Here is a 27287-nt window from a genome sequence, read left to right on the forward strand (position 1 = left end):
AATTCTAATTCTAAAACATCAACAGCCATATGCTTTATAATAAAACCAGAGGAATACACACGCATATACCAGAGAGAGCCTCTGAAAGTAACATGCTAGGATTTAACAACAGAAGCAGCAATAATACTCTCTACCCCCTCTTCTTTGGTTTCAGTAATAACCCTCAGTGTGCAAAAACACCCTTTATTGGTGTCACTGGTATGAATTGAAATATTAAGAATACATATACTGAATACAAGTTTTAGGAGAACTGTTTTAATTAGAATCATGTTGTAGTTTGGTTCTTTGCCACAATGAGGCAGTGTTTAAACACCAACACCTTGCCATGCTACTGCTCTGCCTGCCAGCTGCTGGGTGTTGGGTGCACATTGGGGCTGATTTATTGATAGTTTATACTTGTACATATAGTTAAATAAATTATTAATTTGTTTTGAGTTGAATTCAAATATTTTGGGACTGGAAATATTAATTAATAATCTGGTTCCTTTTCTTGAGGTTCTCTCTTGGTGAATGGGGTGTAGTTGCAGCCTGGCAGAACTTGGCACTTATCGTTTCCTGTTCCCCCAGTGGGGGGGGGGGTCATTCATTAAAGCCACAATCATTCACATCACAATGTCAATGTCTGGGGTGGTAAACTTTATTTTCATATAACAACCATCTGAAGGAAAAAAAAAATCACAACAGAAACGGTGAATCTTATTTACACAGAAACTGGACGGCACGTGGTGTGCGAGGAACATGCGGACACCGTATATATACAAACACACACCCTGCGGAAAGCTGACCATTGGGGACACAACACAGCACCGCCAGAGGGTAGAGTATATGAAGACATAGAATGAAGGCGCCCCATGGCAGCTCACTATTCCTCACTACCCTCAGAGACATCAAAGGTGATACCTAAGTGGTGACACGGCGGACAGGTATGCCACAATGTTCCCAAATGTCTGGGGTGGGAGCAAGAAGACAAGCTGAGAGTTACAGATAGTATTTGTGTTTGGGGGAGAACGGTGGTGGGAGGAGGGGGAGAGGGGGGTGACGTAAGGAGAGAGACAACTGAGATTCACTGAAATATACCCAAAATGCCCTTATACACAAACACTGGGTCATACTGATCCTTCCCCTCCTCCTCAACACTGGGTCATATTGATCCTTCATCTCCTCCTCGTACACAACACTGGGTCATACTGATCCTTCACCTCCTCCTCGTACACAAACACTGGGTCATACTGATCCTTCCCCTCCTCTCATACACAAACACTGGGTCATACTGATCCTTTCCTTCCTCCTCATACACAACACTGGGTCATAATGATCCTTCCCGTCCTCCTCATACACAAACACTGGGTCATACTGATCCTTCCCCTCCTCCTCGTACACAACACTGGGTCATATTGATCCTTCCCTCATCCTCATACACAACACTGGGTCATACTGATCCTTTCATGCACATTCCTCTCTCCTTCCCCCTCCTCCAGTTCCCCCCAGTCTCCTCCAGTTCAGTCCCGGTCTAAGGTTTGCCCATATTGTGCTCCCACCCAACCCGCGCGGGTGGTTCTCTGCCCATGTGGCAGTTCCTCCTGGTTCTCCGCAGCCGCTCCTGTTCTGAATTCTCCTCCTCTTGATCGCCACTGGGTGAGCGCGGAGGAGTGACCCCACTGGGGGCAGAGTGGCTCCGGCATGGTTGGGTCTTGGGTGTCTCCAGCCCATTGGGGTCGGAGAGGCTGTACCGCACAGGTGGGTAGTGCTGGAAACATCCGCTCTGCTCCTCCTCCGTCCGCGGATCTGCGCTGGTTGTGGCATCAGGGCAGCCGGAAAAGTTCCCTTCACTCAGAGAGGAGACACCACTGCTGGCACTCCCAGAGAGAGGTGAGTTACTGCCATCTAAGCAGGACTGTGGGCTGGTGGGTGAGGCGGGGATCGTGTGCAGGGGGCTCTGTGGAAAAAGAAGGACCAAGTGAGACTACAGATATACCACCCATCCTTCTTACACAAACATTTACATGGCCCATAGAAGTGGCACAGTGCCCAGATGGACTGGGAGCTCAGTAAAACATTGGGGGCCCATCCTACATACTGCTGTGATGTAATGCAAAGTGTATTTGCTATCAGAGATATTATTCCCTTGTATTTGTTTACTGAATTACCACACATTAGTTTTGCATTGACCCAATATGAAACACATAAAAGGTGATCTCCATATAACTGGGCTCCATCCACACCAATGACAGGATGCAGATAGAATAATTTATTATAATATTATTAGTATATACTACCTATATATGTGTATATAAGAGTTCAGGCAATGATCACGGTTCATATAGTTCAGCCTTTTGTGTATAAGATATCAGTGGTAGTCTGCAATATGGAGGATCAGTTACATTGTCAGTGATGTCTGTGCTCTGTACTATGGTCACTGTATCCAAAAATGTCTCAGTGCCAGCAAGGTGGGTCATTACCTTACGCAGGGATCTGGTGGGTAATGCAGGAGCTCCTTCCCCCATTGAGGGATGAAAAGCATCAAAGTGCAGAGAGTAATGGCCTTCAGGGAGAAAAGGAACGGAAAAGGAGGGAAGGAGAAGTGAGGGGATGGAAAGAAAGAGAAAGAAACAAGAAAAGAGAAAGGAGGAGAAAGAAAGCAGGAGAGAGAGAGAGGGACAGAAAAGGGTGTGAGAGGAGATAGGGAGAAAGAATGGAAGAGAGAGAAAGTGAGAGAAGGAAGGAGAGAGAGGAGAAAGAGAAGTAGGTTGAGAGAAGAGAAGAAAAGAAAAAGAAGGAGAGAGAAGAGAAGAGAAGGAGAGAGACAGAGAAGTAAGCCAAAAGAAGAGAATAGGAGAGAGAAGAAGTAGGAGGAAAGACAGAAGAGAAGTAGGAGGAGAGAAAAGAAGAAGGAAAGAGTGAGAAGAGAAGTAGGAGGATAGAGAGAAGTAGGAGAAGAGGAGTAGAAAAGAGAAGTAAAAAAGGGGTAGTGAAGAGAAGTATAGAAAAAAAGTAGGAGAGGGAGAAAAGAAGAAAGAGAGAGACAGAGGAGCAAGGCAAAATAAGGAGAGAGAGCGCAAAAGAATAAGAGACACATAAAGTGGAAGAGAAGAGAAGTAGTTGAAGAGAGAAGAGAAGAGGAAGATAAGTAGGAGGAGAGAAAAGAATGAGGTAAACAGAGGAGAAAAAGAAAAGAGAAGAAGGGGAAGGAGGAGAGAGAAAAAGAGAGAGAAAAGAGCAAGAGAGGAGGAGGAGGAGAGAGAGAGAGAAGGAAGAAGAAAGAAGGATAGGGACAGAAAGAGAAAAGAGCAAGAGAAGAGGGGGGAGAGAAGTAAAGGAGAGATGAAAGACAGAAAAGGGAGAGAATGAGGCAAAAAATTGTGACAGAGAGAAAAGGGAAGGACAGACACAAAAGAAGGGGGGGGGGGGGAGAAAATGGGAGTTTAAATTTTCCACATTAATACTGGAACACATATATCAGTATATTTATTTGTTTTTAATACCCCCATTGCTTCCCTCTGCTCCATCACACAACACATACCCTGGAGCAGGCCTCTGGGGGTCCCGGTGGGAGTGAGGACACTCCCAACATGAGATGTCAAGAAAGGAAGAGATTCTCTGGTCCCACTGTCCAAACTCCAACTGCTTGGTGCGGCCAGGACTGACGTAGAACAATACATCACAGTGACCAGGAGAGGGCGACAGCAGTACAGCCAGGACATCACAGGACAAAACACAGTGACCAGGAGAGGACAGTGGTACAGCCAGGACGTCATGGAGGGGACATCCGAAACAGTGAAAGATAAAGAATGCAATCAGTACAAGTAGAGATACTGGGGGATCTTAAAGGAGTTCTAAAAGTATATCACTGCATTAGACTCCTGGGATTACAATTATAGTAAAACAGTGCTAAGAGCAACAACAATAATATATATTCAGCAACTCACATGAAACAGAATAACATTTAGAACACTGGAGGACATTTTCTATGGTTTTATTTGCTTTTGGTTATTGTTTGCCTGCTGATCTCATAGAGAAAGCCACAAATAAGACAAACAATCCTATGTACAAAGCCAGATACAAACAACAGAACAACACAAAATTACAACACACAACCAACATAGATGACAGGTTATCTTTATGAGATTTAGGGTAAGACTGAGGGGTTTGGGTTGAGTTAAGGGTTGGGTGGGGATTCAGGGCCAGAAGAAGAAGTTAGATTGTAGGTTAGAGTTGGATTTAAGGGTAAATCTAAGATTTTGGAATAAAGTCAGAGCTTTGTTTCAGTGTTAGGGTTGGGCTAGGTTATAGATAGGATTAGGATGAGTCTATGGGTTATAAGTACAGGTTAGATTAGAAGGTAAGGGGTTTCATTAAAGGTTAGGTTGTTGACTAGGTTGTACATTAGGGTTGGGGTTAAGGGTTAGGTTGAAGGTTTGGAGTAGTTAGGTTGAAGGCTATTTGATTTAGGGTTTGATTTAGGATTATACTTGAAATCAGGTTGAGGGCTAGGTTAAGATTATGGGTTAGTATAAAGGTTTAGCTTGGCTTGAGTTAGTGTAAGGTTGGTGACCAGTTGTAAATTTACCTTGGAGTTAGGGATGATTATAAATAATCTGAGAGCTATATTGAGATTTAGGACCACAGTTAGGGACCAGGAAAAGATTAGAATTATAGGATGTAATTTAGGGTTAAGGTTGGGATTTTGCAGATCCGGAACCCCCCCCCCCCCCCCACACACACACACACACACTTTCTACTAAACGGTGGGGGCAATAAATCTGACCATGCACAAATTTATACTGTATACAATTTAGAGAGGTGGTCACCTTTTTCTGCCACCGAGAGGTTGGGGTCACTGCAAGGTTTGCAGGGGCCAAGGACTTGCTGGAACAGAGCTCGCGGGTAGACACAGCGCTGGGACACCACCAGGGGAAACATAAAAGAGAGAAAGTCACGCATAAGAAGTTGGATCCATCGTTTAGAGATCTTTCAAAACTGACATTCTCCTTTAATCAATATTTACTATTACAGTTCAATACCTGTGCATTGTCTGCGCCAGTCTGATACATGGCGCTACTGGGCCGGTCCCGTGGTGCTGGAAGCAGCATTACCAAGTCTTGTGAATGTCTGTATTTATCTGGCAGTGAGGGAGAACCTGAAAGGGGAAATATAGAAAATTATTGAACTGACATTCCACATGTGAGCCCCAGAATTTCTAAAGGGCCTAAAAATGGTTATTACTCCCATTAGCAATAAGCATCAATGATTTCCGGCCAGGGAACTTCATCATGCATTGGCTGTATATGAAATGTCCAGTGTTGTTGGAACTGATTCTGCTTTTTTTATATTATACTGTAGCTGTACTGGCCCTTTAATACCAGCAATACAGCCAGTGTTACATTGTACTTCAGTACTTTAATATCAGTCCTTCTGCATTTACAAATTTCCTACAGATTCTCAAAAAACACCAGGTAATTCTGCCAGTTAGGGGCTCCTAATGCAACTTTACATAATGGTGTTACAACTATGCTGCACTACTGTATTCAGAGCAGAGTGGTCAGATTTATGTACAATGCCTGCTTGCAGTACAGTGGGAGGAGATGTTGCAGGGGGTGTGGCTATCAGCATAGTCACTGCATATTTACAATCCTGTAGTTTGTCAATCAGTGCCTAGCCCCACCCACTGGATTGACAGCACTGACGCCTTCCACTGTCATCTGCAGTGTCTGGAAAGGGGAGCATGTGATATACAAACGACGTGGCTCACTGGATTTAGTTTTTGTTTAGACTGCCATACAGCTCCCCCCACCCACTTTACCTGCAGCTATCTTTAGGGTGAAGTGGCTCCAGCAACCTGCATGATTTAAAGCACATTGCACTGGGGAGGTTTGTCAAAGGAGGAAAGAGGGAGGTGTCTGTTACAGAAATGGCAAATATTATAGGCTGGCTGGGCAACTTTGGTGTTATAATTTCTGAATATTGTCTATTTTTTTCTCAAACCTTCATGCAAACTCGCATTTCTACATACCTCGTGTACTAGAGGGGGCAGAGTTGACAAGTTGAGATGGTGCAGAGTGGGTGGAGCTAAGGCTGGAGGAAGAGGGGCTTGTGTAGGATGAAGATAATGCAGAAACATTAGTGATGGATCCAGCGTGGAGGGAGTGGGGTAGCAGCATCTGAAAGGCAAACAGACAGAAGGATAAACTTTAAGTGTAAAGTGTACCTGTTTAGTTTTTGGAGAGTGGTAGGGCCAAAACCCATCAGGTTTTTATTGTTGTTGGTGACCCCACTGGGAGGATTTACTCTTTTTGTCTTGGTGGTTGTGGGTTTTAAGTCAAATCCTCCACAAGGGACACCCAGGGCTGCCGTCAAGGGGGGACACGGGGTACTTCTGTACCAGGCCTTAAGCAAAAGAGCTTGTCTTTTGCAATGATGGCACTTGTAGACATGGAGGGGTGGGGCCCAGGAAATTCCTGATAGTGGTCTTGAAGAGTCCTGTGCTGGTGACAACTAAAACAAGAATACCGTTCCCCCTTGTTCAACTTTCAGTTGTGTCCCACCCAGCTCCATCTCACGGTTCTTCTCTATTAAAACTGTCCAGAATATATTTTACTGAGCTGAATATTTGCAATGTCACCTGCATAGAGTAGGGGTCCTCGTTCTCGCTGTCCACGGCAGTGGGTGTTGTCCCAGTGTCGCTGGAGGCGTGAGATGAGAGCGAGGAAGATGAATGTCGCACGGATCCCAGGACCACAAGAGGGCTGCAGATAATAATAACATATAAGGTCACACACTGCGGTTATGGAACTAGGAATTATGTAAGATCATTCCATAGGATGTACCTGTGTCTGTGGAGTAGTCTTATGCTATCGTTATTTAGCGCTCCATGTGATAATAGGATGTTTCCGCCTCGAGGAAGTGGTGTGCATGATGGATTCAACTTCTCCAGTGTAGGAAACTCCTGGGGGGTGTATAAGAAAAGCTGCAAAGCTCAGCACAGAATGCATTTATTATAATGTGTGAAAATGTATTGTCAATTAGCTCTCACCTTTTCGTAGGGATGTGATAGTGTATAGACAATAATAAAATAAAAAAGGTTTTTACCTGGTATAGGCTGGAACGCATGACCTGGAACTGGTCTACCAGCTTCTTGTGCAGTGGTCGCATTTCAGGGTGCACACAACGTTCGTGTACTGCTAGCCCCACTCCCAACACATGTACCTAGGAGAGACATATAATTATATCTTATATAATGGCTAAAATAAACAATGGATATAATAAAACACAAATCATGTTTTAGCAAAATGCACCAAACTGGGATTACAAGTGCAGAACTGTCGAGACTTTCTTTGCCATGATAAAATTTAATTACAAATATAATTACACAGTACACTGAAACTTGACAAGCATTCTAACTTATTAAAAAATGTTTTCTAATTGAAATATTCACACAAGATCTTATTTATAGATGTATCTGCAAGAAGAACTGTCTGCACTGTATCAACCAGAAATCAGAGATGAAATCCAACAATTGCAGTTAGCAGGTTCTGGATTGGGCAGAACTGGACTCTACGGGGCATAAGACCTAACAAAACCGCCCGAGACCTTCGGTAAGGGAAGAATATCTAATATTCCTCATTATAACTCTTCGTTATCTACCTGCTCCTGCATCAGCTCCTTCAGCTGGCTGATCTTATCTGCATCCTCTGGGTGTTGGGTGATATATTCCTTATCAAAGAATGCCTGAAAGGGGAAAGAGAGAGGCATGACACTGAGAAGAAATAGTAACAAAAGAGATAAACAGATACATAGATAGATAGATAGATAGATAGATAGATAGATAGATAGATAGATAGATAGATAGATAGACAGACAGAGAGAGAGAGAGAGAGAGAGAGAGAGATAGATAGAGAGATAGACCCCACTCCCATTACTCCATCCCCATCCTACCTCCTGGTATCGGGTGATTCCTCCATTGACTGCAGCATCGATGACGCCATTCAGACACATGCTGAGAAGGTTGATGTTTCCATGGAGATTGTGGTGCTGATACTGCGTGATCAGTGCCCGCAGCTCCTGCGTCTTGTTAGCCAGAACCTGAATGGCATTCTCCAGTGGGCTGACCTCCACCTGGCAGAACCAGGCAATATTAGAAGTAATTAGCGTATTACTTTCATGATCAAATGTCAATTTGTTTACAATTTGCTTGTTCTAAATCTTATAATTAAGCCCAATTAATATTAATTAATTGAAGTAGATTTGTTATCAGATATATATTTTTATATTAGGTACAGATTACAGATAAGTTATGTGCCAGTGTAACACATTCAGGTACTTATTACCCCTCATAGAGATCACAGTATAACTGTCATAACCTACATCTGCTTTCCTCTCCAACATAATAGTGCCATCTTTGTGGCAATAATGTACATCCAGCTGCCTGTGCAGCTCTTTGCTGTGTTTATAAATGTCTGATATAGATCAGCCCCTGCTGCCACCTCTAATGTTGTGTCCTGCTAAAAAGCTACATAATTGCAGTGAGATCACTGGGGGATGTAGCTCTAAAAATATTATAATATTAGAAACATTAATTTACAGTCATTTAGTTGACAAATATGACATACTTCTAACTGTTAATCTGGCACTCCCTTAAAGCAGATTGTCTTGGCGTTACCATTGATTTTGCCCTCTCTTTTACCCCTCATATTCAGAACATTTACAGGTCCTGTCACTTTTACCTGCACAACATATACAATATCCGCCATTACCTGTCCCCAGAGACCACCAAACTCCTTGTACACACTCTAATCATCTCTAATCTGGAGTACTGTAACATCCTCTTCTCTGGTATTCCACTAACCCAACTCTCCTCTCTACAATCTATTATGAATGCTGCAGCCAGACTTATCCATCCTTCCTACCTACCTACCTGATATGATACACAGCCTTCCCACCACTTCACCTGTGCTGCCTCCCTTTGCAACTCTCTACATTGGCTTCCATTTCACCTTGGAATTCAAGCTCCTGTGCTTTGATTCCAAATTCCTTCACAGCTCTTGTCCCACCCATCTACCCGATACAGAAATCCCTCCACAGCTCTTGTTCCACCTACATACCCGATACATGAATCTGTCCACAGCTCTTGTCCCACCTACCTACCTGATACACAAATCCCTCCACACCTCCTGTCCCACCTAACTACCTGATACACAAATCCCTTCACAGCTCTTAGAGTTAATACCTCCCTAGTCGCTGTCTTCATTCCTCCAATGACTTACGAATGACTTCTTAGCTCATAACCTCCTCACACGGCTTTTCTGGAGCTGCCCTTCTCCTAGATTGTAAGCTCTTCTGAGCAGGGTTCTCTCCTCCTCCCGTGTCACTGTCTATATCTTTGTGTCATTTGCTACTCCTATTTAATGCACAGCACTGCGTAATATATTGGTGCTATGTAAAAACACTTTATTATTGACAATAATAACAATATTAGGTGGAAAGGGGGAGATTTTACATCATACAAAGGGCCTTTCCCTCTAAAATTGAACAGAATGTTGATGTATGCAAGAATCACTAATGTTATACATTACCAGTTCTCTCTTCTGTACTTCAAACCAGCAGGAGATTCCAGGTAGACTGTGAGACAGTGTGAGAGTACTGCGCTCTATCCACAGACTCTGAGAATGAGAAATACAATCATAGGTTATACATGTATGTGTATATATCAATAGAGAGATTAAGGGACAAAATGAGGGAGAGAGATGAGGCTGTGTCAGTGCTGTGATCGAAGGGCTCTGATGGATGAAACTCACCTTCTGCTATGCTTCCACAATTACTGTACAAGTAGTGAGAGATGGGGGGAGAGTGAGAGGTAATTACCAATACCCACCTTAAACTCATTATCTTTATCCCGTGTTCCCCGGTGGAATGGCCGATCATACCGGAATCTGCGGACATTGTTTACTCTGTAGAAGCTTTTTATCCTCTCAGGGACGTGATCCATACTGAGAACTCTCGGAGTGTCAGGGAGCGGAGTTACAGCATAAATTTGCAGGTCTACATCGGCAAGTCAAGGAACAATACTTTACACTACACAGTCAGAATGTTCACTATCTACCCAAAGAATGGATATTTATATCTGTGGGTCAGCTTAAGAGGTAAAGCCCATGTCAGGATATCAAATATCAAAATATCAATAAAGTATCAGTGCCAGCACCGTTTAGCAGGGATAAGGTAAACTTTTGGTATCCTTTTTGTAACTGATATATTTTTGGTGCTTAAAGCTTTATTGAAGATGCACATATCACTTTTAGAGTCGTTGGGACTGATTTATTAAAGCTCTTCAAGGCTGAAGGGGATAAACTTTCATTAGTGAAGCTGGGTGATCCAGCAACCCTGAATGGATTTCATTAAAGTAATTTGCTATTTGCCAGCAAATGTTTTGAATTCTGGTTCAGATCCATTTCAGGTTTGCTGGATCATCCACCTTCACTCATGAAAGTGTATCCTCTCCTGCCTTGGAGTGTTTTGATAAATCAGGCTCAATATACTATATATGGATAGCTAGGATGATGACAATTTAAGGCTTCATATGTCACTTCTTAAAGTCACAAAATTGACAATTTGTAGCACTAAATTTCTATACCAAGAGATAATGACATTCTGCAGCTAGTAAAATAATGTTGTACTTGTCTGTCTGTTCATTCGTGTTACACAAGGACGCAGTAAAAGATACACTGAGCGTCACTCTGCAGTATGGTGTCGTCAGGGTGGTTGAGATGCTGCATTGCGATAGCTTGTGGGAACTCGTTCAGCATCCTCTGCTGAAAGGCCTCCAGCCGCTCATAATCATGACCTCGGCACACAAACTCTTTATTCTGAAAATAATATACAGCAAGAGTATTGCTGGCAAATAAAGTACAACACAGACTTATGACGAGATAATCGCTTCACAAACACACCGCCATACAAAAATAGAAGTTTTCCTATAATATCAGTACATAACCAAATTAGTTGGCGATTTTTTAAAAATGTTTGTCTGAAGTTCAGTATTATGGGGCACATAGGGAGAAATTAGATTCATAATCAGAAGAAAGCAAGTAGAAAGCAAGAAAAACAAAAAATGCAGGATCAGTAAACATAATGAAATATTCCTCTTGCTGACCCCATGGATAACCTTTCAGCAAGAGACAATGGAGTAAAATAATTTGCAAACAATTTGTTCTTACTCGTAAAAAGAACGGAAACTTCTTCCCGTAAAAACCAACTCGGAAAAACTCTGGTTCAAGCCTTTGCTGGTCCATGATATGGTCATAATATGAGGCCTCCATTTTCTGAGGGTGATGATAGGACACAAAGCAGAATAGTAGTAGTATTATTAAATAGAATCCTTACATTGCTCAGATACAGGCACTAAGGAGATGGATACAGACAATGAGAAGATCGCTACAGGCACTGGATAGATGGATACAGGTACTGGGTAGATGGATGCAGGTACTGGGTAAATGCATACGGGTACTAAGAAGATGGATACAGGAACTGAGGAAATAAATACAGGCACTGGGTAAATGCATAAGGGGACTTAGGAGATGGATACAGGAACTGAGAAGATGGATACAGACACTGAGTAGATGGATACAGGCACTGGGTAAATGGATACGGGCACTGAGAAAATGGATACAGGCACTGGGTAGATGGATACGGGCACTTAGTAAATGGATATGGGCACTGAGAAGATGAATACAGGCACTCAGGAGTCGGATATGGGCACTGGGTAGATGAATACAGGCACTGAGGAAATGGATACAGGCACTGAACAGATAGATACAGGAACTGGGTAGATAGATACGGGTACTGGGTAGATGAATATTGGCACTAAAAAGATGGATACAAGCACTGAGTTAATGGATATGGGCACTGAGGCGATGGATATGGGCACTGAGGACATGGATACAGGCACTGAGGAGATGGATACAGTCACTGAAGAGATGGATACAGGCACTGAGGAGATGGATTACAGGCACTGAGGAGATGGATACAGTCACTGAAGAGATGGATACAGGCACTGGGTAAATGGATACAGGCACTGAGGAGATGGATACAGTCACTGAAGAGATGGATACAGGCACTGAGGAGATGGATTACAGGCACTGAGGAGATGGATACAGGCAGTAAAGAGATGGATACAGGCACAGTGTTAATGGATACAGGCACTGGGTAGATGAATACAGGCACTGGGTAAATTAATACAGGCATTGGGTAGATGGACAAGGGCACTGAGAAGATTCACACGGGCACTGGGGAGATAAATATGGCCTCTTGGAAGACTCACCAATATCCAGCTGAGGCTCTGAAAGTCATAGAGCTTCTCATACTGAGCTGCCAACTCTCGGCACAGGGGGATTGCATATTCCCAGCACTGGAGGGACCCAAAAGAGAGAGCAGTGACTTTTCATCATATCAACTATTACCGGTAGCAATGTGCGAAGTGTGAGAGTTCAGCAGAATTCGAGGAGTGAGTGTTTTTTAATTATTGCTAGAAGTGGGTTTGTGTTTGTTGCAGCCTAGCTGTTAAATGTGCTGGGAAACTTTTGTGATGTGTTCATTATTGCTGGAGACTGATAAACTACAAGCCCAAGTGCATCTGATTACATACTCGGCCTGCACATTGGCATTTCTAGCTGCTGCATGCACTCCTAATGTACCTTTAAAAATACAAATTTAACTATAGTCCTATAATATATATTGAACTTGAGGTCAGCCCACTGGCAGAATATATGGCCATGCATCAGTTTGCCTACCTTGCCCTTGTTGAAGTAGTGGATGATTTTGCGGCTTAGGCTCTCTTTTCGCTGCCATTCACTTTGGGCAGGATAATGAAGGAACTCGCGCAGGGAGCGATCTTCCCAGTGCAGCATCTCCCAGTAGAGGATCAGGGTGAATGCAGCTTCTAGAGAGGAAAAGGTGGGAAGACAATGTCGGATACACAAGACTATGACAGGTCCAGCCAGAGATAATAATGAATTATTCTTGATAACTGCGGCTTTTTTGTTGGAATTTATAGACTGGTCCTGTGGCTAGATCTGACAATGTATTCATGTCTGTGCATTTATGTCTTACCTGGGCAGCGTTATTTTTGGATGCTGGACCACTGAGGTACATAAATCTGGAACACTGAGGGACATAAATTCATACCTGTATAGCTCTCTGCTTGTAGGTGCAGGTCACATAGCTTATGAATATAACGGATGTACATCTCTTCTTTATTAATTTCTGATTTGTAAAAATTCTGTCAATAATGAAAGCGAAGGGAGAGTTATATAACACCATAACCATTGTATGCAGGCATACACACACATGCAGATGTACAGAAATATTCATGCAACACCATGTTAAGACTGACACATACAGTATAAATATAGCCAGTCACATGGAAACACATTGCAATGTATATACATTACATAGGCGCCATCGCTGCTCCTCACCATCAGATTCACCGTACAGCCCACCTTCTTGTTTTCGGTCTCTTCTCCCTTCATACAATCCCTAGAACAAGAGTGAAAATTTTAGAAAACTGTCATGGTTGAATTCCCATCATGATTTTACCAGGCCACACTCATATCCCAGAACAAAATTTTTACGCAGTCAGGGCTGTTTTTAAAAACTGGTGAGCTCAGAAGAAGGTTCCTGCAGCCCTGATTATAGTGACGGACAGCTCAACCCCAGGAATGTTGGGAACAGGAATGGCCAAGGGAAGGCAATAGAAGTGGCCACTTTGGTGTGCTTCAGAAGGAGGGGGGTGTAGCTCATGGAGAAAGTACGAGCAACCGCTTTCTTTGCCTTCGGCATTAAAGTAACTTGTCCTAGCACTGGCTGGGATGGTCTGAGTCAACTGTTTCATTTTCACAATGATCAAAACGCCTCTGTAAAACATTTTTTTATTTGCTTCCAAAAATGACTACTCCTGTTCAGTCATCTCTCAGCAGCAAAATATATTCTCTAACTCAGGTGCTGACTGATGGCACTTCATACACTGAAGATACACATACATAGTGAGATCAGTCCAGTCATGCTGACTGCCAGGGTTTGTCAGGTTGTGAGGCTCTTTACCTGTAGTCCAGTAGTCTTTCCATTAGACGCGTCACTGAGGTCACAAATGAGGCTCCTGGTTCTCTCCACGTCTCCTGCTCGATCTTCTCCAGCAAACTGAAAGCAAAGCCAACAATTAGACATTGATATCAGAAATGTAGCAATGTGACATCAGAAGGAGAGACAGGGGAAACACACAATTTATTAATAGGAATATTAAATAAATGAGAAGAGGAAGACAAAACAAGAGGATGGATAGGGAGAGAGAAAAGACTGGCAGTAGAAGAGTGAGAGAAAAGCAAGGAAAGTAAAAGAGGAGTGGAAGTTATTTTGACACACTGATGACAGGGGTTCGGCTTTCATGACAAAGTGCATAACATGAGTAAAACCTAAAATATCTTCAACTCAGGACCAAAAATAACAACAAAAATTGTAAATAAATATCCCAACAGACACATTCACTCACAGTCATATTATAGGATACCATGGTACATCTATATACATGTATTAGATATGAATGACCTCTAACCCTCCACCTGCCAGGGAATTAAAACGTCTCAGCATGTCTTTTCCCAACAGCGGGGGGACGAAAGGCTGAAAAAAACACTAATATACCTAACACTATACATCCAAGCATATTAAAATATTAAAGAAGACACAATATTTCCCTTACCTCGGATATGGACCAAACAGCTGCGAGCTGCTCCGGGCAGCAGAATGGAGGCATAAATACAGAGAGATCACAATCTGAGAACAATCACTGTCATCTATTCTAACATACAGATACATTACATTGGTTCTAGTTTCTAAAAAAAAAATGGATCATCTGAAACAAAACTAGCAATGCCAAGCCCTAAATGGGAGGTAACCCCAAAAAAGTTGCAATTGTATATGGAGATGTTTGCAAGACCAAGGGCTTTGCTCATGGTGTGCCATATGACATTATTAAAGTCCTACTCAGTCTGGATACAATATTATTTTGAAGTCAGAATTGGTGTGGCATTGCCTGGGTTTTATAGGCGGTTTACTGCTTTTAACTATTGTTCGAAATAGCCCCCCCCCATCCTATGTGCGCCTTGTTCTGTCTCTGGCAGAAAAAAGTTGGGACTTACAGGAGGCTGAAGAGTTCTCGATAGTTTTCATCGCCTTTCCCCTCTGAGACTAGTGAATCCAGTTTATCGATTAGCTCGGCCTCCACCTGCAGAGACAATCATAAAGGTGAAGAAGAGTGCAGGGAAAAATAGGAGACTTTTGATGCAGGAGCCCTGTCTTTAACTTTCACTATAGTATTCACCTAGTCTCTCTATGCTTGTATGACTTAAAGTTAAGGAAAGAATGGTAGAAGTAAGTGGTACTGGATTATTGGGTTGTAATAAGGTCTTAAATGAGTGGGTTATCTCTAAGTGGATAGTTCCACAGGTTTCTTAATGTATTGGATGCTTGTAATAGGGTACACTGAGATGTAAAATGCACCAATTATATTTGTTGTTTTATTTAGTACAAAAAAAAGATATGCATTTAAAGGATTCCAAAGGGCCCCCTTTATCAGTGCTTGAGTGTGATAAAATCTTGGTAAACAGGAAGAAATAGAAATGGAAAAACAACAGGGTCCTGTGCAAGGTAACAGCTTTGACTCCCCTTCCTTCCTCCATCACTTTACTTGGCAAAGATAAAGATAATTATTAATAATATTGATAATAATAATAAAAATAAACAGTATTTATATGGTGCCAGCATATTACGCAGCCCTGTACTTTAAATAGGGGTTGCAAATGACAGAAAGATACAAACAGTGACACAGGAATAGGAGGGGATCCTGCCCAGAAGAGCTTACAATCTAAGAGGTGGGGGAAGAAACACACACTAGGAAAATTGCAAAAGCACAGAAGAAGCTGTCCTCTTTGTATTGCACTGAGAGCCTAGGGCAGCCATGTGGATAATCCATTTCTGGGATAATTACTGCACCACATTACTCTGGAAGTCATAAGTGTCTTTCACCTGCTTAAAATTGCCGTTCCTCCGCTGTTCGCAGTCCATCATGTCATGGAAAATGGGGATCATGATATTTCGAACCTCTGGCTGGGGGACAAGTGATACTCCCAGGAAGGGGCCGATCATCCCCGGGATAAAGTGATATTTGTGTTCTCCTGGGAGGTAAAGAGTAATTATTATGTACAGAAGCAGATCATTTATCCAGGACAGGAAGTCAGGCTTCATGTACTTACCCAGGTTTTGCCACATGTTGAAGAGCTCGTAGGTCATCATAACTCTCATATCGCCATACCTGGAAGACAGAGCCAGTCATAGTAAGGAAATGCTACCAAACTAGCCTCCAATCCAAAATTTTGTTTTATTGTTGTTAAGCTGCATTTTTTTTATACCTGTATACATACAATACTATGCATTTATGTTTATTCGTTTTTATCTATATGTACTAGGTTAGTTTCATTTGTTATTTCATATACTCGCATTGTATTTTAAAATTTAATAAAAATTATTGAAATCTACAAATGCTATAAAACAGGAGACTGCATCATAGTATGTTTTCATTAGTACATGAAGGTTGAAGCATGCACAAAAAGGAGTAAATATAGCTAACACACACTAACTGATCCATGAGTAATGCAGAATGTGTGGCAATATTCATACATAATTAAAAATGGCCTCATAAAGTTGCCCTTTCACACTAAACTGCAGCTCATATGTGTGAACAGCTCTAAAGAAAAGGAGATTTCTACTTGAAATGAATTTTGATGCATTAAAACAGACACGTGTGAAGAGGCCCTAATATGTGTAAACAGCCCTGTTGTTAACCAGCTGATTCCTGTTCCTGCGTTAGCTTACTTGTCCAAGATGCGTCTTCTTTTTCCTGCTGCAAAGTTTTCCAGCTGTAGACTGGGCTGATTGATGAACAGAACAGCAAGACTAAAGTATGAGTTCCACACCTAGAACAGGGAAAGGCAAAGGGTTGTGAGAGCCACAAGACCATCACAGACAATTACACGTACAGTCCATCTCCTGTACAGGCAACCACCAGCTATGTCTATCACCTGCACAACTTATCAACCACACAGCCAATCATAGGGACAGTCCATCCCCTGCTGAGTATTTTACCAGCACAGCCCATCACAAACCCCTAGCTGCACCATCTATCACTCACAGAGTCCATCACACACATTGTTCTATATCTGCATAATCCATCTGACGCACATCATCCATAGAGTGTTTATCACCTTGGGAAAGGTGACCTTCATGCCCCTAAAACAATGGTGGTTGACACTCTGGACCTGATTTATCAAAGCTCTTCAAGACTGGAGAAGATAGACTATCAAGGAAGAACCCGAGTGATCCAGCAAACATGGACGGGATATGAACCAGGATTGAAACATTTGCCAACTAAAAGCAAATCATTTTTAGGAAATCCATTCCATGTTTGGTGGATCACCCAGGTCTAAGATTCATCTCTATTTAGCCTGGTCAATCTTTTCACAAAGTGATGGAAATGCAAAATGGGAAAGTTGTCAGTCGGGCAATCACCTTCATCAGAGAATTTGGCCAAGTTCTCTTTAAGTCTCCAGGACAAAGGCTAAAGGGGTAAAATTTCCCCAATGGGACACAAAACTTTTTTTATTGTACCCAAGTTACAAAACTTGCTTTACATACATTTTAAATCTAATATATATTTTTCTATAAATAAAAGACATAAAGTGATCTACCTCCCATCTTTGTGCCCTCTGCTAATAACATCAGTGAAGTATCCGGATTTGGCTTGCTGTTAATTTTTGCACCCAGCAGAGGTTTTAGAATGTTAAAACTGAAGTGGTGATTGTAAACAGTTACCAATTTATGTGCTTCCACTCTCATCCACACTGGATATATTACTGTAGGATCTGGTAGTACTTACTTTGAAATCAAAGTCTCCTTCACAAAAGTTCTTGTGTACAGCGGGTGACACATACTGGATGGTTGTAACGATGATGCTGCAAAACAAGGAAAGGCTGCTGATGATATTCTGGTGTTTTTTTTGCCAGATAAGCCTAAATTTAGCTAAAACTTTTCAGTTCTAGAACATGGAAGGGTGAAAACCCCAGCTTTTCATTTTTGTTTGTGACCTAGAGAATTCCCTGCACTGTCTAGAAGTCAAAGCAGAAAGGTAAATTTCATCCCTTTCCACCTTCCCTGGCTTATGTAATAAAAGAAAATAGACATTTGGGCTCTGATTTATTCTGCAGAAATAAATTTAATCTGGAGCTGAATTTCCTAATAGTGTAAGCAATATGTTGTGCCCCAGAATCTGACACTGCCCCGTTGGGCTCTTACTTGCTGGCCAACAGCCTCATCACGGTCCAGTCTGGAGGGAAGACACTTAACTTCAGCAAGTTACGAAAGACACAGAAAATCTTCAGCAGGAATTCCTGAGTGTAAAACAGAGAAATATCAGAAAATGGAGTTTTTTTGCTACAATGTCAGAAAGTAAAAAAGTGGCTCTGACCAAAATTCTTTGTTAGCAAAATCTGTCTTGCGTTGCCAGAAAAATATTGTAGCTGCTCTGTAAACTTACACTCTTGGAAGTTACATTTAGAAATCATTTCAGTTTGCTTTTTTGTTGTCGAACAAATATTCAATATGTGACAAACCGCTCTCCAAATCGCCAAATGATGGAGTTCAGGTGTCCCCAGTGAAGGGTCCCCGTAATCTTCCATCATACAAAGACATTGTAAACAATTGGGTTCTTCCAGCCTTGTAGTCACAGTTTGGTGAAGATCCTTTTCTGTTCCCCCATGACTGTGCCCCAGGGTTCAAAGCCCCTGGGGTCACCAATTTGGTGTGAAGGAACTTGAGTGTCCTGCACAGAGCCCTGACCTCAACCCTACTGAATATCTTTGGGATGAATTGGTGAGCCAGAAACTCTCATCCAAAATCATCCTGACATCACGAATGGGGGCAAATCCCCACAGACACCCTTCCAAAACCTTGCTGAAAGAGATAAGTGAGATAAGTAGGGGGCAGCTCCATATTAATGACCATGGCACATAATACTGTATCTGAATTCCTGACTCCCATTGAATTAAAGGGATATACACCTATACTTGCATTTAAAATGTAGCAATTGCACAAATTTGCCACCTAACCATCACCATATACCCACCATCATCATCTCATGCCTATCTGAAACAATCTAGTTCGTATAGTTACACCATCTTATCAGCTTGTCTCACCTTCAGCTCCTCTTTACTCTGGAAGTTGTGCAGCAAGTGTTGATAATGAGTATCTGACATCAATCGCAGCAGAGACAGCAGGCAGGAGACATATTCCCCCTACGGGGACAGAGAGACACAAAAATCACTTTCTGCATTGGTGTTAAGTCACATAGAGGAAACTGAATTATTTATTGAACAAAAATTCATTAAACATGTCTAAATAAATAAACACAACATTTTCATACTTTCAGAGTTTTTACAATATACAAATGACAGCAATTTATCTTATATAAGGGAATGTTGCAGGTTATTCAAAATAGCTTAAAATAAAATTACTCATTTTATATCACTGAATTGGCTGGATACATCAGTTTTCTTCAGGAGAGGGAACAAGTGTTTATAAAAGTGTTTCTACCCTGAAAGATGTACAATTCCCCATACATTCCTGACCTTGGCAGTCATGCATTACACAAAATAAGTGCATGCAAAAGCATGCAATTGAGTGCAGTAAGTAGTTCCCAACTGCTTCCATTCAACTGCTTGCAGTGTGGTTGAGAATGCGATACAACACTGCAATTGACTACAAGTCTCAAATGGGCCTAAGGATTGAAAGTTCAAATCAAAGTAAACATTTTTTTTTTCCAAACCAGATTTCGAAGAGCGAGTTCCTATTTATCCAAAAGAATTATTCTAAAATCCAACTGAAATGAATAATCATCCTTCATTGCTCCGACTAGTTTTACTGGGGAAAGCTGATGTCTGCTGTGAGTTACTTACACATTGGTGTACTTTTACCTGTTGTTAAAGCCTAATCCCAAACTGATATTTTTGTGGACATGAGTCAAATCAGAGTGTTTTCTATACTTTTGATGGCTTCAAAAAGAATTTCTCCGAGTAGTTTGTATCTCTGCCCCTCCCAGAATGGGGAGATTTACCCGAGTATTTTGTGTCCCTGTCCCTCCCACAATGAGGAGATTTCCCCAGTAGTTTGTGTCCCTGCCCCTACCACAATGGCAAAATTCTCCCCCAGTAGTTTGTGTATCTGCCCCTTCCACAATAAAGAGATTTATTGACACCTTCCTGAGGCATTGTAATGGTTGTCTGATGGGTGGGATTGAACCCTCTAGTAGGGAAATTTTATCACTGTAGTTCCCATGACATATAAAGGGCCAGCGTTTGATTCAACTTTTCAGCAGTCACATGATGAAAACATCAGTTTTGGATAGAAAGGGGCAATAAATTAGCCATTTTGCAGCCATAAATGCATTTTTTGTACCTCCTTATATCAGGTTGTTATGGCCATTACCACATAGTCACAAAGCATAGGACTAATGTTACCAGTCAGATCAGTATACGTGGTTTCCTGCCCATGGCCATGCAATGCAATGCCAATCCTTTGCCCGCTGCTACCTAGTATGGTGGAGTGTGGAGGATGATGGGATGGTTGGGGAAGGGGTTAGAAAGAAAAAATGAAAGTTAGTTACTAACAGTGATCTCGGCGGTGCACTGGGGGCATCGCTGGCCTCTTACCGCCTCTTGCGACTGAGATTTACTCATAATAATAAGCAGCGTCTGTAGAAGGACGTCCAGCAGACTTTCCTGCAACATCTGCACTTCCTCGCCCACATCCACCTCCTGTAAGGGAACAAAAAAAGTCAGAGTGCACCAATAAATACCAAGCAATAAAGAAATACATCTTTGTAATAACAAAATATGTCTTGTTCATATTTATACCCAGCTGACCCAACAGCACCTTAAAATCAGCAATTCTGCAGCACATTCATTCCATAGAGGAATTACTATAGAGGAATTACAATCTCCCCAGTATGTCAATGCTTCTATATCATTGCCAAAGCCTGGATATCAGTAGGCATCATGCAGATGGAACATCATTTTCTCACTATTTTACTTTACTGTGCAAATTCAACCTGAAAGTCTTATATGAGTAACATGTGTTTTATATTTAGCCACCCTTGGACATATTCTGATACAAGTCTGTCAGCCCCAAATCAAACTATCAACAGAATCCTGAAGGTAAACTCTGAAGAAAGTCTGACTGATGCTAAACAAGACAAAACTGTCTTTTGTTTCAAAGCAATATAATAAATAAATTGTAATATTGTGTGTTACATTGGAAGTCAGGGCTGACTTGGCTGAAAACTGGAATTGCACTGAAGTCAGTGGTCACTAGGTCAGTTTCAGCCTTATCTCATTTCAGCAAAACAAAAGTACAATCTTGTGTTTTCAGTTGCCTTGCCTTTTATAACAAATAAAATAGAAAGTTCTATCACTCAGATCGTCACGTTGTGGCCAGCTTTACTGTCCAAAGAAGTGGCTTGGAGATGGCATTTTTAACACTGCCCCTTGGTGTAAATGCCCCCAAGCTTTCTCCACACAAAACAAATTTCTTCAGCATAGAGTCCCTGAGTGTCTACTGAAAATAGATTTAAATTGATAAAAATACAATTTCATTTGTGCTGTTTTAATCTGTTTCTCTTTTCCAATGGGGAAAAGATATCTAGAAATAAAAAGATTACTGGAAAGACAACAAATGTAACAATTATTTGAAAAGAAAAAAATAATAATAAAGGTTTAAATGAATGAAATTGAGATAGGCTGTGTTTTCTGTGGCCTCGCCCAGTGGAAATGTTAGTGTGGTCACGTGGCAAGGTTTGGGCCCTATGATGTCATTTTGGAGTTCCTGCCAGCGGGGTATCACTTGAAACCCCATCTCTGAATACAATGTGCCTGATTTATTAAAGATTTACAAGGCTGGAGAGGATACACTTTCATCAGTGAAGCTGGGTGATCCAACAAACAAGGAATAGATGTTTTCCAGAATTCAAAACACTTGCTGGCAAATAGCAAATTACTTTGAAGAATTCCATTCCAGGTTTGCTGGATCACCCAGTTTTACTGATAAAAGTGTATCCTCTCCAGCGTTGGAGAGCTTTAAAAATTCAGGTCCAATGTGCCAGCTTAACCTGGTTTAGGTTGGCAGTAAAAGGCAGTAAAAGGGCATTAAGATCTTCAACTCCTGTGCTCATCTTCCTCCTTGGTGCAGTGTGATTACTAGGGAGAGGAGACTGGGGAAATGCTGGGGAATTAATGTTGAGAGGCCACGGGTAACGTTTAATGATAGAAGGTGGAATTTTTCTGATAATTAGTACAGGAATTTAATTCTGTATATTAATCCTAACAATTACCACTTACAAATGAACTTGTGTCATAGGGTGTCACTGTGATAGGCTGAGCTTGTACTTACCGCTGAGCTGCTCTTAATGATGGAGAAGATGCTGCTAAGAATTCCAGAACAGACCAGCAACTCCTTCTGTTGGCGCAGGTGAAGGTGGATGTGATGCAGCACTACCGGAAGCAGAATCCGTCGCGCCTCTGGAGAAGAGAGAGATGCAGATGAGACACTGACACAGAAAAATCCTAACATAGAACATTTATTACGTGGCATTTCCCTGAAACATCAACCACCAAATCACTGGTACATTTTTTAAAGATTTTACTGAATTTGATTCCAATATTTCCCTAAATTATTCTGTAAAATTCCTCACCTGGGAAGGAGAAGAGGCGGCAATCGACAGTACGGCCAATAGACTGCAGCTTGACCACATCCATGGACTGTCCTAGATGCAGCGTGCTTGGGAGACTGCTGAGTGTGCCCCGAACAAACTCTGCTACCTCTGTCACTGAGAACATGGGCAGCAACTCCTCAAAAATGGCAGGAAAGGAGCTGAGAAGGGCAGCCTGCAAGCAGATACAGAGTGCTATGAACAGATGCCAGGTATCATACATCAATGCACGAAGAAGCATACGACATGACTTACTCACAATCACAGCCCTCAGCACAGAACATCTCAACTAACTCAACACTACAAATTTCAACATTCATTTCCCAAACATCTAAAACTTTGTGCTGCAGTTCTATATGTCTAGAGCAGCCATGATAAAATCAAAACTTACATGATGATTAACAGAATGCTCAGCCTGTTTTATGGTGTGCTAGCCTTTTAAATAAACAATCCAATTTTACATCACTGACATTGCTTTCTGTCAGGTGATTTCCTGGATTCTAACAGACCTGATATCCAGTGTCTGCAGTTTTTTCTGTAAGGTATGGATTTTCTCTATATTTGTCATTGACTATGCCTTTGACTCACAAAAATATGAATACCCTGAGGGGAAATGCAGAGCTTTGTAAATACGGACGGCAAAACAAAAGTCCTATTATTGGTGGCTGCAAGTTAATGGGAAGCAAATCTTTGGAACAAATAGCACTCAGCAAGACAAAATGTCTCCATTGCACATTGATTGTGGGGCAGCCAAGGTCACTGCGAGGATGATTAAGGTCACGGAGAGACTAAAAATACAAGATATTAGCGAATCTCCACTACAGCAATTTTATAGCAAACTACAGACAATTAAGGCTGAATCCCAGGAGCGGTACCGCCAATATGCCTGCAACTGTCCCATCTTCATCCTTTTAGCTCATGTTCTATGGATTTTATTAGGTCATAGTTTTATTTTCTGGGTTTTTATGCATCCTGCATCTTGCTGAAAAGCAGAATACCTGCTCAACCCAGACTCAGCTTTTTGAGGGCATAAATAGAGTTAATAATAACTGGCTTTAGGTATGTGGACCCCCTCTCCTAAAAAGTGTCCCCAGTGAAAGGTCCTAGTAATTCTCCATCATAAAAAGACATTTTAGACAATTGGGCTCTTCCAGCCTTGTGGTCACAAGTTGGTGAACACCCTTTTCTGTTCCCCCATAAATGTGCCCCAGGGTACAAAGCCAGCTCCAAAAAGACATGGGGTCACCAGATTAGAGAAACCAGAGTGTCCTACACAGAGCCCTGACCCCAACCCTACTGGGCACCTTTTGGGTGAATTATAATGATGAGCCAGGTCTTATGCAGGACAAAATATTTAAATTGTGTGTGTGTAAATAGGTGCAATCTTCCAATGGGAACACTTATTGCAGTGAAAACTAAGAAGGGTTGACCCACACTCTCTCAAACATGGAAAATGTATCTGGGATCATCATAATCATTCAGCACACACACAATCATACATGTTACAAACACAGAAGTAACATATAAAACATGTAGAGGTGCATCAACCACAAGTCACAACCAAAACTAAAGAATTGTGTAGATCTCCGCAGCAGAAATGAAACTCCAAGACCTCCAGCCGACATGTAACTTGTCCACCCTGGAATGCTTCAGTAACTTTTTAAGCTATGTTAGTTATGACAGTCCAATGAGCTGGTGCATTGTGCAGCACTGAGTAGGTAGACAGAAGCTGGAGGGAGATGCAGATGGAGGGTGATGATAGGTTTGATGGTGTGTGGATGATGAGAATATGCTGATCATAAAGTGGATTTGGTGATAGGAAGTTAATACATTTCTATCCCACATTTTGTTTTGCAGAAGTAAAGTTAGGGAGTGTAGCAGAGAGTTAGTTAGGTGTGCTCTGCATTCTCAAAGGTGTGTGGGGTGCAGCTGTTAACAGGTGCATTTTGGAGGAGGGGGGCTCTACTTACGAAGCAGACTGTTGGTGGGCTGGAGGAGCCCCCAGTCTTTTGATTGTCTGACTCCCCCGTGCCGCTCACCTCTCCTCCGGATGAGGTTTGCTTTAAATTTTTTTTGGAGAGGATCAGGAGCAGAGAGGGGGTAGAAGGAGAAGCAGAGGGGACGAAAGGGGGCGAGATCACATTTAGGTTGATTAAAGCAAAAAAGATTGTTGCAATGCAATCATTAGTCAGGGAACATCGCTATTCCTTTTCAAAGTTAACAGTATTAAAACATGTCTTCTACAGTTTCAGTAAGAATCAAACTCACCTGTAGTAAACCAGCCAGAACTAATTCACCCAGAAATGAATTGCTGATTCCCTGAAAACAGACCCGGACTGTAGCTGTCTCTTACCTGTGTGAAGAGGAGGGTATCAGAACTCCGTGTGTCTAGGCTCAGCACAAAACGCATCGACTGAAAGAGGTCGTGGATGCTGCATCGGAATTGCTCCTCTTCCAAGCCTCCAGTGGACCGTGCAAATAGAAGGCGAGACTGGACGATGAACTTAAAAAGGATCTCCAAAGCCTACAAAAAGACATCACAGCTTTATAACTTTTGATCAATTTGATCCTTACGTCAGAGCTTATATAGTGATCAATGAGTTTGCTGATGAGCAAAGAGTAAAGTCTTTACTGTTGTTCAGTATATAACGGCATATGCCAAGTGATAAGCAGCTACTTATCCAGCAGCTACAGGTCCAGAAATGAATTTTTCAAACCTTCAGGAGCTATTCAAGATACATGGCACCCTTGAAACAACCAAATACCACCCTTTAGCTTGTTCTATTGATTCCAAAGAATCTTCTAACATCTCCTAATCTTTTGAACACATTTAGCAACAGCTGTCCATGATATAAAGGTGGTCACTGCCTGGCTAAACTGTTTTGGATAGGGAAGCTTGTAAAGTAGCAGAAATTATCTACAAGGATGAGTTCCCTCCCCCTTTTTCCACACTACGCACCCTCATGGCTTCCTGGATGTGGTCCTGCCGTACGAGATCAGCCGATCGTTCCATGTACCACTTTAGGCAGCGGATCAGTTCTCTGAGAAAGAGTAAAAGTCAGGTTTCATCACCACATATGGCTACTGAGTATAACCAGTATCAAAATACAATGCAATTGAGGAAATGTTCTAACCTATGTCCATACAGCATATCATGCCTAGTTCCTCATGCAAATTATGATGCCACCTTTAAACCCCATCTTAGCCTGTACATTGACTTGTGTCTCGAGTCCTTTACAAGGCAAACCATACCTGGACCTTTTTTGTATTGTCAGATATTTACTCTCCCTTCAAAATGACAATGACACCTGCATGAAGTCTAAAAATTACAGAATTACAAAAAGTCCACTATTAGCAGATACATCCCCTATTTTGATATAAATCTAATTTTCTCAACCCCAGATAATGAGGACTGTGAACTCCTAGGTGTTGTTTAGCATCTGGTTTAATGTAAGTCTTGCTTTTTACTCTAAACTTTTTGATGAAGCTATCAATAAAAGCTTAAGTCCCAACCAAAAATTATTCTCCTAGTCTTAAAAGTACCCTATTTTATATTAAGTGCTCCAAATTACCCCCAACACTTCCATCACTTTGCCCATACCCTCTTTCCCATCCTGATTTTTATACCCACCTGTAGGCCAGGGCACCAGCAAAGTGTTTGTGGATGTAGGTTTCCAGGACTGGCCGGAAATGGTAAAATTTACTGTCACGCAAGAGATTGATGATAAAGACCTGAAGGAGATTAAAAAGATCTATCAATGATACAAAGCATAGATTAAACCATGTGCTTTGCAAAGAGTGGTAGAGAGTGTGTATATGACATTGTACATTGGAGCTTCACTTCTGATCCAGTTTTTTATTTTCTAGATCTTCAGCAACTGAATTTTGGGTTAGCAATAAGATATCTACAGAATGGATGTGCTGGTAAATGTTAGTTGAAAGTTATGTGTACAAACAAATGAACATATCTGATTTGGTGCTTCCATGTGCCCTGTGGTTTACCCCATACCCACCTCCAATGATTGGAAAGGCAAAATATCATACAAATATGCACCATGGTCTTGGACCTCAAATAGATGTAATCATCCCTAAAGCATCATCCTTTATTTGTCTTTGTTTCATTCTCTTGATCTTTTGTTTATGTCCTGGAGGGAACAGATGGGCACAATGTATAACATTTATAATTTTTCTCAGAGGACCAGAGATGCCTTACCAGTGACTGGAAGACGAGCAGGCCGTACTTCTCTGTGTTGTCATCTAGGATAACAAACAGCGTGTCTAAGATGTCCTGCAGGAACTGAAATGAACAACAATAAAGTTGAATGGCCAATGGATGACATTTACCGCACAAATTTACAAGAAATGAAAATGTTTATTAAGAGTCATAAGGTTCATCATATATCAGACAACAGAAGGAGGTGATGACTATGAAGTA

At 41.7% G+C, this 27287-nt stretch overlaps 1 protein-coding gene across 13 annotated transcripts in view; it reads right to left on the reverse strand.

Annotated features, from left to right (window-relative positions):
- Positions 1-621: 621 nt before the first annotated feature.
- The window catches only part of DOCK3 (dedicator of cytokinesis 3), an 84699-nt gene continuing 58033 nt past the window's right edge, over positions 622-27287 (reverse strand). For 3 of the 13 annotated variants that reach the window (XM_072420357.1, XM_072420359.1, XM_072420354.1), the window contains 36 exons: positions 27066-27149; positions 26484-26584; positions 25812-25893; positions 25206-25376; positions 24823-24912; positions 22835-23027; positions 22534-22661; positions 20757-20903; positions 19287-19385; positions 18388-18482; positions 17972-18047; positions 16912-17012; positions 16293-16351; positions 16066-16214; positions 15180-15265; positions 14741-14767; positions 14089-14184; positions 13464-13524; positions 13174-13267; positions 12780-12928; positions 12311-12397; positions 11208-11312; positions 10715-10856; positions 9869-10035; positions 9570-9656; positions 7933-8112; positions 7642-7725; positions 7087-7203; positions 6825-6964; positions 6620-6743; positions 6011-6158; positions 5020-5137; positions 4809-4906; positions 3521-3640; positions 2460-2542; positions 622-1936 (listed from right to left, as the gene is read on the reverse strand). In XM_072420357.1, coding sequence (XP_072276458.1) covers positions 1511-1936; positions 2460-2542; positions 3521-3640; positions 4809-4906; positions 5020-5137; positions 6011-6158; positions 6620-6743; positions 6825-6964; positions 7087-7203; positions 7642-7725; positions 7933-8112; positions 9570-9656; positions 9869-10035; positions 10715-10856; positions 11208-11312; positions 12311-12397; positions 12780-12928; positions 13174-13267; positions 13464-13524; positions 14089-14184; positions 14741-14767; positions 15180-15265; positions 16066-16214; positions 16293-16351; positions 16912-17012; positions 17972-18047; positions 18388-18482; positions 19287-19385; positions 20757-20903; positions 22534-22661; positions 22835-23027; positions 24823-24912; positions 25206-25376; positions 25812-25893; positions 26484-26584; positions 27066-27149 — 4314 coding nt within the window. In that variant the 3' untranslated portion in view covers positions 622-1510. The remainder of the gene's footprint in view (positions 1937-2459; positions 2543-3520; positions 3641-4808; positions 4907-5019; positions 5138-6010; positions 6159-6619; positions 6744-6824; positions 6965-7086; positions 7204-7641; positions 7726-7932; positions 8113-9569; positions 9657-9868; positions 10036-10714; positions 10857-11207; positions 11313-12310; positions 12398-12779; positions 12929-13173; positions 13268-13463; positions 13525-14088; positions 14185-14740; positions 14768-15179; positions 15266-16065; positions 16215-16292; positions 16352-16911; positions 17013-17971; positions 18048-18387; positions 18483-19286; positions 19386-20756; positions 20904-22533; positions 22662-22834; positions 23028-24822; positions 24913-25205; positions 25377-25811; positions 25894-26483; positions 26585-27065; positions 27150-27287) is intronic. The other 10 variants (XM_072420358.1, XM_072420356.1, XM_072420355.1 and 7 more) reach the window with 10 other exon arrangements.

The sequence above is a fragment of the Pyxicephalus adspersus genome, chromosome 8 (assembly GCF_032062135.1).
Source record: "Pyxicephalus adspersus chromosome 8, UCB_Pads_2.0, whole genome shotgun sequence".
In the NCBI taxonomy this organism is placed as follows: Eukaryota; Metazoa; Chordata; class Amphibia; order Anura; family Pyxicephalidae; genus Pyxicephalus; species Pyxicephalus adspersus.